The sequence below is a fragment of the Macrotis lagotis genome, chromosome 5, assembly GCF_037893015.1.
Source record: "Macrotis lagotis isolate mMagLag1 chromosome 5, bilby.v1.9.chrom.fasta, whole genome shotgun sequence".
NCBI lineage: Eukaryota > Metazoa > Chordata > Mammalia > Peramelemorphia > Peramelidae > Macrotis > Macrotis lagotis.
The window spans coordinates 214,684,608-214,697,561 of NC_133662.1; the positions used below are offsets into that span (position 1 = coordinate 214,684,608).

The following is a 12,954-nucleotide window of genomic DNA, read 5'->3' on the forward strand; positions in this document are numbered from 1 at the left end:
GATGGGGTAGGGGGTCTAGTCTAGGAAGGGCTTTGGATGCCAAATAGGATTGTGTATTTGATCCTAGATTTGATAGGGAAGTTGAGTAGGGGTAGAGGTGGCAGGGAGGGTGTCATGATCAACCCTGAAGATCTGTGTATCCACATCATTGTTCATATCAAACTCAAACTCTATTATGTCCTAAAAAAGAAGAAATTATATTCTCCATTAAATCTACCTTTCCTCCAAACATACCATTTTTTCCTAGGTGTAACCTCAGAGACAGACACTTAAATGAATATTCCATGCCTATTCTGCTTCTCTTTACCTCTCAGGTACAGTCCTTCACTGAGTCCTGTTTAATCTGCTTCCTCACCGGACACCAGTCCTGGGCCTTCACTTACAGATCAACCACCAGTGCAGGTCCTCAGCATCTCATACATGGACTGTTTCAGTTGACTCCTGATTGCTCTCCCCATTGCTAGTCTCTCCCCTCTTCGGTCCACAAAGGTCCAAGTCATTGCACAAGGCTCAGAGGGAAGTGATTATGTGGCTCCTAAATTCAGAAGTCTCCATTGTCTCTGGATTGCTTCTTAGATAAAAGAGAGCTTGGGCTTTAAGCCTTTACATGGTCTGTTCTTCCTCTTCCCAACTCTTTTCATATTGTAATTCTTCACACACTATGCCCCAGCAAAAACAGACCTGTCCTCAGTTTCCTAAGCTGACATTTCATCTCCCCTCACCTCCCTGCGTTCTCAGAAGCAGTCTTCTCAACTCATCCTCTCAGGGTACCTTCCAAAGGTGAATTCTCTCAGATTCTGTCTTCCCTAGGAGCACTTCCTGAACCCTTTAACTGTTAAATAACCTTCTCTTTACTTGTCCAGGTTCATGCTGTGTTCCATCCATAGAGGGCAGAAAAAAAAAACAACTAAATTGGTTTTTTTTTAATATCCACAAAATATAAACTTGAATTGAGTTTTAATGTTAAGCCCTGAAAATAAAAGCAATAAATGAACTTTCAGAAACAGCACTTTCCCTGCTTCAGGCCAAGGGCCCTATGTATATACAGAACACAGGGCTCTGCCCATAGATAGACAGGAATAAAAACTGTATTAAGCAGTGAGTGTGAGCCGGGCACAAGGATAAGTATTTTACCATTATAAACTCATTTCATTCTCACACCTACCCTGGCAGTCAGATACTATTATTGTGCCCATTTGTCAGTTGGGAAAACTGAGGCAGATAAAAGTTTAGTGACTTTCCCAGGATCACATATCTGGTCAGTATCTGGGACTCAATTTGAACTTAAGTCTTCCTGATTCCAGGCCGAGCCCTCCTTCCACTGCATCACCTAGCTGCCTCTTTGCATATTCCCCTTAGTTGCTGACTTGTTGAATGATATAAAGAGAAGCAATCTATCAAACTACTCTAAGACCTCAGTGAATCTAAACCCAAGAAGTCCTCTGAAGACTCTCTGATTCAGGGTCATTGCCAAGTTCACTTTTGTCATTGTGATCCTCTGTAGAGAAGTCAACTATGGCCCATCCTTGCTGGGAGAATCAAACAGCCATTGTGGAATTTGTGCTCCTGGGATTTTCAACTGTTTGGCAGCTGAATCTTGTCCTTTTCACCCTCTTTTTAACTGCATACATCTTCACTGTCACTGGGAACATGCTCATTTTCCTCCTTGTTGTGTTTGACCACCATCTTCACATCCCCATGTACTTTTTTCTGATAAACCTTTCCTTCCTGGAGATTGGGTACACCTCGAACATTGTCCCGAGGATGCTGGCAAGTCTTCTGGCCGAATGGAAAACCCTCTCAGTGGCCAGCTGCCTCACTCAGTTTTATTTCTTTGGATCCTTGGCAGCCACAGAGTGTCTTTTGCTGGCTGCAATGTCATATGACCGTTACTTAGCCATCTGCCGGCCTCTTCATTATACTATCCTCATGAATGGCCAAGTCTGCATTATTCTGGCTGCTGGCTCCTGGGTCAGCTGCTTCCTCCTCACAGCGCTGACCATCATACTCCTGTCCCGGCTGACCTTCTGTGGACCCAATGAAATCGATCATTTCTTTTGTGACTTTACTCCCCTGGTCCAACTCTCCTGCACAGACACCTCATTGATGGAGACCATTGCCTTTGCCACTTCTTCTGCTGTGACCTTGGTCCCTTTTCTCCTAATCACAACTTCCTACTCCTGTATCCTCACTACTATCCTGAGAATTCCCTCCAATGCTGGCCGTCGCAAGGCCTTCTCTACTTGCTCCTCACACTTCACAGTGGTTACCATGTTTTATGGGACACTAATTGCCACATATCTCGCACCCTCAGCCCATTCATCCCAGTTTCTCCGCAAAGTGTTTTCACTCCTTTACACCATCCTGACCCCCATGTTCAATCCTATCATCTATAGCTTAAGGAACAGAGACATCCATGAGGCCCTGAAGAGATGTTTGAGCAGAAAGACAATTCTTCTCCAATGATGCTATGGAAACAGAGGTTTTTTTGTTCAAGGACAGTATCCCATGATGAGGCAGGGACTTCACACAAACAAAGCAACCAAAGTAGGTTAAATAGATATGTGTATGTATGTATATAAATATATGCACATATATATATAAAGAGCTCAAATATTTTGTTATTTAGAAAATAGGTAAAATAAGGTGGCTAAGTATTTTAGATACACTAAAGAGTTTTCATATTCTCTACCAGATAAATAAGTGTGTAAGGAAGCTCCTCTCCAGATTTTCCTATTTCTTGATAATGGACCATACATCTAAATTATAGTGATAAAACAGAAGCAAATGCTTAATAATCTGTCAAGTTTGGAAGTTCAGACATCTTTCCTGCAGCCACATCAAGCAAAGAGACAATACTGTTTAGTCCTTTAATTTCCAAGGCCAACTGATCATGGGAAAATGTGAAGTTAGAAAACATGGGTGGCTAAAGGGATTCCTAAAGCACTCTTGCTGAGTGTCCTCCTCACTGGTCACTATAACTGCTAAGGGAATAGGGGAGGTGAATCAGCTCCTGTCCTCTGTCTCTTCTTACTTGTCCCCCAATCCTTTTTCCCTTTCTTTAGTAGTTGACCACTAAAGTTAGTGGGAAATCAGATAAGAACAAAGTTGTATTGATAATTAGTATATATGATATGTTTGGTAAGTATGTATGGTAGATACATACACACACACACACACACACATACACACACACATATATGGTAGCATATATGGTCTGTTTTTCCTTATGCAAATCCACAGTGCTAGATTACATCCAGACAAGAAAAGCTGAGGAAAAAGTCCACTCTTGGAATAGCAGACCATCTTTGATTTGATCTCATATAACTTCAGTCCAATATTTAATTCCTCTCTATAATACCTGTAACAGTGAAGATCATACAGCCTGAGTGAAGATACCTACTTCTAGGGAATCCCCTGCCTCTCAATGCAGTCCACTCCACTTTTGAACATCTCTAATTGTTAGGAAGTCCTTAGGGAGCCAGGTGGTGCAGTGGAAGGAGCATAAGGTCTGCCTTCAAGAAGACTCATCTTCCTGAGATCAAATCTGATCACAGACATTTTCTAGCTGTGTGTGGCCCTGGAAAAGTCATTTAGCCCTACTTTCCTCATCTGAAAAATAAGTTGGAGAAAGAAACGGAAAGTTAATCCAGTATCTTTGTCAAGAAAAACTCAAATGGGGTCCTAAAGAGTCAGGCACAATAATTACCTAGCTGTGTGCCCTTGGGTAGGCCACTTAACCCCATTGCCTTGCAAAAAAAAAAAAACTAAAAAAAAAAAGTCAGACACAACTGAACAACCATAACAACCTTCCTTGTGATAAGCCCAAATCTACTGTTTTATATATATATATATATATATATATATATATATATATATATGTGTGTGTGTGTGTGTGTGTGTGTGTGTGTGTGTATGTGTGTGTGTGTATGCATGTATATATGTCTATACATACAATTGTGTATGTGTGTACATAAACGTATATAGATACAAATCATATACTATGTAGCTCTACCCACTCCCCTACATCCTAAGGGAAAACACTATCAAAATAATAAGTTTTTATTTTTTCACTAAGAACCTCATGTTTTACTTCTTTCCGAAGTGAAAATAACTTATATTTGTAAAACTGAAGTTCAGTTTTACAAGTTTACTTACCTAAGGCAAAGATTGTTCTCATTTAGTTCCTTATGATAGTAATAATAATAATTAACATTAACATAGTGCTTTAAGGTATGCAAAGTACTGTGTGTATACATATATATATCAGATTTGTATACATGTGTATGTGTGTGGTGGTGCTGTGTTGTTTCATTTGTGTCTGACTCTATGAACCCATTTAGATTTATTTGACAAGTGGGTTGCCATTTCCTTCTCGAGCTCATTTGACAGATGAGGAAACTGAGGCAAACAACAGAGCTAGTAAGTATCTGAGGCCAGATTTGAACTCATGAAGATGAGTCTTTCCTGTCTGCAAGACCAGTGCTCAATTATTTTCTGTATTTAGAGATGAGGAAACAGTCTGGGAAGGTATAAGAGGGTGGCATCTAAGCAAAGTCTTGGAGAAAATGAATTCTAAAAAGTGGATCTGAGGAAAGCACTCATTCCAGGCCCAAGGTTTGAGCAAAGACACAGAGAAAAGTGGTAAAATAGCAGTTTGTAGGTGTGCCTCCTGCCTGGCCTAGAGAGTACATTAAAGAGAGCAGAGGTAGGCAAAGAGCAAGTCACAGAGAGCTTCAGTATGAGTGGAGAGTATGTGCCTTGTCCTAGAGGCCATGGGGAGCTCATGAAGCTGTGAGTAATGAGGGATGTGACCAGACTCATGTCTTAGAAAGAGGAACTGTAGAGGATTGTGGAGGATGTATTAGAGAGGGGACAGTCTGCAAAGACTTCATTAGAAGTAGTCCTACCATGATTTGGTGAGGTGCTAGACTAAGACAGTAGCTGTGTGAGCAATAACAGGAGAGAACAAAGAAAGAGTCAAAACCTAGAATTGGGAGGGGCAAGAGGAAGAAAAGAATTTTAACAGAGAAGAAATGGTTCATTTAATTTATAATTCACAAGTGTTAGGTAAATTCCCTCTCTTTCAACACCTTTTTTATTTGTATGGAGGTTATAAAGGCAAAGAGATGGAAAAAACAGAAGTATACATTGATCAATCAGAATTGTGAATGTGAATGGTGTTAACTCCTGCATAAAATATAAGTAGATATAACATTGCTTATAAGAACAAACTTGAAATACAAAGATTCTTATAAAGTTAAAATGAGGGACTGGAGTAAAATCTATTGTGTATCAGTTGAACTCAGAAAAGCAAGGATAGCCATCATATAGATATGATAAAAAGAGATAAACTGGAAAATTTTATTATTCTTAAAGTCACCAAAAATTTAAAAATCAATATCAATACTTAAGGCATACCATATGGATACTTAAAGGAAAAGTTAATCAAATTAGAAGGAGAAATAATTAAAAAATAATAGTTTGGAATTGAATATACTCATTTCAAACTTAGACAAATCCAATATAAAGACAAAAAAATAAAGAAGCTGGGGCAATTAGGTAATACAGTGGATGCACTGGCCCTGAAGCCAGGAAGACCTGAGTTCAAATCTGGACTCAGACATTTGATAATTACTAACTGTGTGATCTTGGGCAAGTCACTTAACCCCATTGCCCCACAAAACTCCCCCCCAAAAAATAAAAAAGAAGCTAAAAACCTGAATAGGACATTAGAAATATTAAAGATGATAGATTTCTGGTGATTACAAAATGAATACAAAAAGGAATTTACATGTCTTTAAGCTTGACATAAAACATTCCTAAAAATTAATATGTATTTTGGCATAAAAAACTCATCAAAATGTAGAAAAGCAGAAAAACTTAACATATCATTTACTGATCATGATGAATAAAAATTGCAATCAAAAAAGGACTATTAAAGAAATAATTAAAAAGTAATTGGCAATAGACCTCTGAAGAACTGACAATGATGGGATATCATACTGTAACTTATAAAATGCAGCTAAAATAATTTTAAGGAAAATTTTACAATTATGAATGTTTTTATTAACAAAAAAATGAAATAATAAAATTCATACAGAGGAACTAAAGGTCCCAAATCTCAAGAGTAATAATGAAAAAAAAAGGAGAATGGAAATCCATGTCACCAGGAGAAAGATTCAATATTTAATTCAATATTTGAGAAGCAGACTGGTAGAGATCAGGTTTAGATTTACAAGGTTTCATTATGAATAAATTAAAGAGGAAAGGAAGAAATTACCTTTCAGAGCTGTAGCTAGGGGAAAATATCATGACTAAAGTAATAGAATAACTAGATAAAATGAATAATTTTAATTATTTTTAATGTACAAACCATCTAATGCAGTTTCATTAAAAATAGGTAACTCAAAGACAATTTTTACATCAAGTTTATCTGAAAAAGGTTTCATATTCAAGATGTACAAGGAACTGATTCAAATTTATAAAATTAAGAAACCATTCCCCAGGAGATAAATGGTTAAAGGATATAAACAAGCACTTTTTAAAAGAAGTAAATTCAAGTTATCAATAATCAAAAAAAATTTCTCCGGATGACTAAGTTTTAGAGAAATGCAAATCAAAGCAACCCTGAGGTTACTGGCAAAGATGATGAAAGAGGAAAATGACAAATGTTAAGAGAAGCTGTAAGAAAACAGGCACAGAGAGCCAGAGAGTGGCCACTCTGAAAGGCAATTTGGAACCATTACCCAAAATCACTTAATTGAACACACCCTCTGACTCAGGTGTAGAGGTTTATTCCTCTAAAAGGTAAAGAGAAAAAGATCATCTTCATGTACAAAAATGTATATGGGAGCTCTTTTCAAAATATTACAAGCTAAGGGAGCAATCTACTGAATGGCTCGATAAATTGTGGTATATGCATATAATGGAATTTCTTATTGTGCCATAAGAAATTATATAAAGTGGATAATTTCAAAGGTAACTGAGAAAAACATCTCTCTGCACTGATATAGAGAGAAGTGATCAAAACTAGAACAATTTAAATATTGACAACACTGTAAAAAAACAATAAATGAAAAACTTCAGAATTCTGACCTACACTGAAGAGGAAACAAGCTCCTCACCTCCTGCCAGAGATGTGATGTTGTTACAATGCATAGAGATAGACATTTTTCAGGCATGACTGTGCCAATATGATATGTTCTGATAAGGGTTTTATATTTCTTCCCCCCCCTTTGGGGGAATAGACAGTTTACAGGAAGATTATAAATATACATAAAAAAGAAATTACTTTTTTAAATGAGTGGAGAAAAGAGAATGCATGCCAAAGATGTTGTGGGGTAGAATTTGCCAGAAATGTCAAGTGATTGTATTTGGGGTGAGAGTATAAGAGAAGGAAGATCGGAGAATGTCTCCAAGATCTGGAAGGATGGTTATAGCCAAGAAATAATTGAGATGAGGGATGAGCTTAGGGGAAAATATGAATTCTTTTGCTTCCTTTAAGATCAGCTTAAATGCCAACTCCCAGTTAAAGGCTTCCCTGACCCTCAAGATTTTATGGAAAGGATAAAAAAATAAATAAGCATTTATACAGCCCAGAATTGTGCTAAATATCAAATATCTCACTTAATACTCATAACAACTTAGGTAGGAGGTGCTATTATTATTCTCATTTTCTAATTGAACATACTGAAATAGGAGGATGTTAAATTACTTGCCTGGGTCACACAGCTGATAAGTGTCTGAAGCTGGAATTCAGGTCTTCCTGCCTTCAGACCTTGTATTCATTCCATTGACCTACCTAGTTTCCTAGCTATCTATAATGGTAGAATAATGAGAGAATAATTTTAGTCATTCCAAGCTCTGAGGTTCCCCCATCAAATTTCCCTCCTGGTGTAAAACTCATAGAGATGTAAAGTGCTCTGGGTTCTTCAGAGAGAACAACCATCTCTTGCCGTATCAAGACTGGCAGGGAGAAGCAGGTGTCTGAAACCATAAAGATCCTTGTTGATTGGCATTGCAACCTGATCATTTTCTTGATTCTCTTCTGCATTTTCCACAATCAGAAAATCAGAATACTAATGGGTTGGACTTCTCCCAAGAATCATGCCCATTGTCTCATGGGTCTTCTAGACTTAACCAGCCACTTCCTCCCTTGTGTTCCTCTTTCTTATCACTCTTCCTTTTCTTATCTACTTTCCCTACTCCTAAACCATCATCTCTTACTTTAAAAAATTCAGGTGCCAGGTAATGACTTCATTCTCTCTCCTCCCTAAGTCTACCTATTCCAAAAAGACGTCTGTGAATCATGAAATAATTTGGTAAACTGCCAACTGATGGCAATCCAAATACCAGTCAAACAAAACACTAATCTTGCATAGCTAGCAAGACTTTCTGTAAGAAGAATAGTGATGCCAGCTTAGGAACATTTTTACATTTAACTATGCATCTTGGGTAAGACTTAGGACACTTGTTTAGCTCGGAGAATCTACTTAAGAGGAGGAAGCTTTAGATCTTCAAGTATTTAATAGGATTTCAAGGTAATATAGTATATACTTATTGTTCTTGGTCTCAGAAAAAGTAGGATCAATGGAGGAAAACTATAAAGAATGAGTTTCTGCTCAATATAAGGAAGAGTTTCACAATAATTAGTTCTTCAAAAATGGATGAACTGCTTTGACATGAAACCTTCCTTATTACTGAAGGTCTTTGAGGGCAGCTGAATAATTTGATGGAGGTTAATGCTTCACATTGAAGTTGAACTAGATGATCTCTGACCAACAGTCTATAAGTCCCCCAAAGCTGGGATTTTATGCCAGTGGAACCCAAAATTAAAACAGAATCCAAGCCATAGAAAGAACCTTACATGTAATTTAGATGGATGAATCACCCTAACCATTTAGAGAGCATTTAACAATGTAACTAACTCCCAGGAATTTGAACTAAAAGGAATCCTCCAATGGACCCATGTCCCTAAAGGCCCATACCCTAAGATGTGGTTGGATTCTAATCAAATAACCAGGTAGGACTGGCCCTTAGTAAAGTTGTGAAGCTGGAAAAGGAGGGATGGAACTGATACAAAACTTGGATCCAGGTGAGTCTTCTCAGATACCAATCTGCAGCTGATTAGGGTGAGGCCTTAAACACTCTGCTTGGAGCCAGAAAGACTGGATCCTCAGGCCTAATGCCACCTGACCAGGGCCTTATATACTACATCTAGATTTGAAAAGATCATAATTTCAAGCAAAGACCAATGCAGCCCAATGAAGACCTTATGGACCATACTACGACTAATGCTAGAAATACTGGGACCTCAGACATGTCTTCAGAAAGTGCCTAGAATGTGTCCTCAGTCCCAGGATAAAGACTTCCGACCCAAATCCCTAGTGCCATCACCCCAGTTTCTAATCTTTGAAGAGGGCATCTCTTTAGCAATGTCACCCTTGAAGGGTGTCATTAACTACTTTCCTAGTCCTATGGCTAGTAAATTCACCCTTCCTGCTCCCCATTTCCTATGATTCAACACCTCCATCATCTGTACCAAAAACAACTACAACCTCTTTGACACCCTTTCAGTTCAATCCTACATCTCTCTAGTGCCTTTCTTCCTCTGACCTCCCCTGTGCTCTTGGTGCTCTCAAGAGTTTCCATTATCTTAGAACTCATCTTATCACTCTATTTTCTTTACTTGTGCTCTCCATTGAATTCCCTTCTTCCTGGTCTAGGAACTTGTCCCATCATCCATCATTCTCTCTTTCTCTCTTTTCTTTCATCTCTTATTTACCCTACTGGCTACAAAAATGTCCAGTCCTTAAAAAAAATCCCTGTCATCTTCTCACTGTCCTATATCTCTCCTCTCTTCTATTGCAAAATCTCTAGAATCATCTATACTATTTCCTCCATCTCCTCACCAGCCTCTTCTCAACACTTTGCAATATTGGTTTACTCTCCACCACTGAATTGAAACTGCATACTTCAATCATACTCATCTTTTTTTTAGGTTTTTTTTTTTGCAAGGCAAGTGGGGTTAAGTGCTCATTATCTCTTAAATGCTTAATTCAATAGCTCCTTCTTAGTCCATTTCTTTACTTCCTAGCAACTTTTGATGATGACTGTGTATCCTCTCTTCTCCTTTGTTTCCTCTCACACTCTTCTCTCCTTGTTCTCCTATATCTTCTGACTAGTCTTTCTCAATTTCCTTTGCTAATTTATCCTCCATTTCCTGATCCTTTAGGGCACAGTACAAATGGTCCTCTACAAGATACCTACAATTTACCTTTCCAGGTTGAGTCTTGGGCATTCACTTAAACATGAAATAAATCATACTTGAAAAATACCATCCCCATCCAGAGAAGGAACTATAGAGTTCCTTGGTCTGACTGCAGACCAAGCTTACTATCTTCAATTTAAAAAAAATTTTTTTTACATATTTTTCCTTTCAAGGTATTTTTCTTTTTTATTCTGATTCTTATTTCACAACATGATTAATATGGAAATATGTTTAACATAGTTATATATGTATAACCTATATTAGATTACTATGTTTATGTGATGGGAGAGAAAAATGTGCAACTCAAAACCTTACAAAAATGATTGAAAACTATCTTTACATGTAGTTGAAAAAATAAATTTAAAAAAATCATATTGTTTTCTTAATCTTTAAGTATCTGCTTCTCAAACTTCTCTGGTAATCTAAGTCTAGGTAATTGGTTCATGGTCATCAGTAGTTTGGATTTTAGTAGGGGCCTTTACTGCCCTAACTCAAAGGAGTAGTTTGAATTTCTGTCCATGGGGAAGAAAGAATTTGGGGCAAGATAGATGGTAGCTACAGAGGTCTGGAAATTGGAAACCATTTCAAAGCTTTTCCCAATTGGGGGGATTCTGGGAAGGTCAGCCCAATTATGTAGTGATTTGGTCCTTTTAACACACTCTACTCTAAACTACACCGTGTTGTTTCATACAGTTGAGCACTACCAGTCCTGGTAGAAGCAAAGAGTTCTGGTAGAGGAGAGGATAGTTTGACTCTTCTCAGACCTGAAGTGGATTTTGACTTTTGCCCAACCACTTGAAGAGAGAGTCAATAACTCTGTTCAAACCCTGTCTCACTTCAGTCCAGTTCAGGGGCAGCTCAAGGCATCAGCCTCTTGATATCACTGGTCATCTTCCAAAAATGAAGGATCAACAACAATAACAAATCTGAACTGCAATGATTGTCATCATGAAGTGAGAAGGTCCTTGGGGGTCAGACTAAAAGAATGTTGTAATGCAAATTTAGTAAGACATTTAATAACACATTTATAGCATTTATATGGGTGCTGTACCTGGAGTCAGGAAGACCTGAGTTCAAATGCAGCCTCAGTCACTTTCTAATAGTGTCATTTAACCTCCATTTGCCCCAGTTTCCTCAATTGCAAAATGGGGATAATAAAATCTGTGTTGTGGAGAGGAACAAATGATCCTTGCTAAACAGGCTTAATAAAGGTTTGTTCAAGCACTTTTCTTATAATGATCTAGTACTGCTCCAAGCATTGCTCATGCTATGAAGGCCCAGAAAGGCTAAACAATTGACTTGGGATCACACTTATAAGTGGCTAATGCCAACTTCAAAGAGATGTCCCTGACTCTGAATCTCAGGTCTCTTTGGAACCAGCTTGAATGAAGAGGGACCCTTCTACAGTAGTGTGTGTGCATGTGTAAGACTGTGTATGAGTGTGTAAGTATATGTGTGTCTGTGAGTGAGAGTACATTGTGCATGTGTGAGTATGTGAATGCGTGTATGTGATTGAGAGTATGTATGTGTGACTGCATGAGTGTGAGAGTATATATGTGTGTGAGTATGTGAGACTGTGTATAAGTGTGAGTATGTGAGTGAGAGTATGTGTGTGTGTGTGTAGGAATGTGAGAGTATATGAGTGTGTGTGAGTATTGAGTGAGAGTATGTGTGTGTGACTGTAGGAATGTGAGAGTATATGAGTATGTGTGAGTATGAGTGAGAGTATGTGTGTATGACTGTATATATATATGTAACTGTGTATGAGTGTGAGAGTATATGAGAGTATGTTTGTATATATGTAAGTGTATATGTGAGTATTTGTATATGAGTTTGTGTGTGTGTGTGTGTGTGTGTGTGTGAGAGAGAGAGAGAGAGAGAGAGAGAGAGAGAGAGAGAGAGAGAGAGTGAGTGTGTGTGTATAAAGGAGTGAAGGACTTCCAGAAAAAAAAAAAAAGATTTTTTTTCAAAGGTCATCATGAAATGTTACTCTGTCCATGAGGGAGGGTGGGTGGATTCAAACTCATTTCCTCTCCTTTCTGGCCTCAACTTCCTGTCATCTCAACAGGATGATAAATTCTGAGAAAGGTCTCACTTCCCCTTTTTTCACTAACAACATCAGAAATCAGCATTGCGGGGCCACAGCCTCCACCCCCCAAGAAGGGGCTCTGAGCTCTGTCTGAAGAACACAGAGACAGAAGTTGCCCAGGAACGGTAAGATTTATCCTTTTTTCTAGACTGTAATCAATCCTACCATGAGGTCAAAATCTTTTTTGTTTTTGTTTTTTTAATTAAAGGAAACTTAGCCCTATTTACTGTATCTTCAAAACACTTTGGACATTGTGACCCGGAGATAGTCAGAGAAGGAAATGAAGGTCCAGCAGGGCCCCAGTTGCCCAACTTGAGTCCAGCCCAAAGGGACTCTACATGACCCGGCTCCTCTTAGCTGATCTTCTGGTTAAGGGATAATACACAGGATGTCTGAGGGGCTGCACTGGGGGGGGGGTCCTTTCTTGGTCCTGTCCCAAGAACTAGGTAGGCCATTAGAGAGACCAAGGAGACGCCCCATGCTTCCCAACTTGGACACACTCTACTATCCTGAGTGTGAGAGGAGAGAACATTGAGGATCACCAGGTTTCTCTTCAGGTCCATAGGATGTAACCTGCTAGGGTTTTCCCCCA

At 38.5% G+C, this 12,954-nt stretch overlaps 2 protein-coding genes across 6 annotated transcripts in view; both read left to right on the forward strand.

The window, feature by feature from the left end:
- CD53 (CD53 molecule) overlaps positions 1 to 12,954 on the forward strand; it is a 55,280-nt gene that overhangs the window by 17,388 nt on the left and 24,938 nt on the right. For 3 of the 5 annotated variants that reach the window (XM_074188389.1, XM_074188390.1, XM_074188388.1), the window contains one exon: positions 12,396 to 12,487. The exons of the other annotated variants lie outside the window; for them this stretch is intronic. In XM_074188389.1, the coding sequence (XP_074044490.1) occupies positions 12,396 to 12,487 (92 nt within the window). The remainder of the gene's footprint in view (positions 1 to 12,395; positions 12,488 to 12,954) is intronic. 5 annotated transcript variants of the gene reach the window in all.
- On the forward strand, positions 266 to 3,735 carry LOC141490047 (olfactory receptor 11A1-like). The gene has a single exon (XM_074190320.1). The coding sequence runs from the start codon at positions 1,516 to 1,518 to the stop codon at positions 2,464 to 2,466; it is 951 nt and encodes a 316-aa protein (XP_074046421.1). The 5' UTR covers positions 266 to 1,515; the 3' UTR covers positions 2,467 to 3,735.

Excerpts from the sequence above, each read along its gene's own strand:
- LOC141490047 (XM_074190320.1), top strand. The coding sequence starts at position 1,516 with ATGGCCCATCCTTGCTGGGAGAATCAAACAGCCATTGTGGAATTTGTG.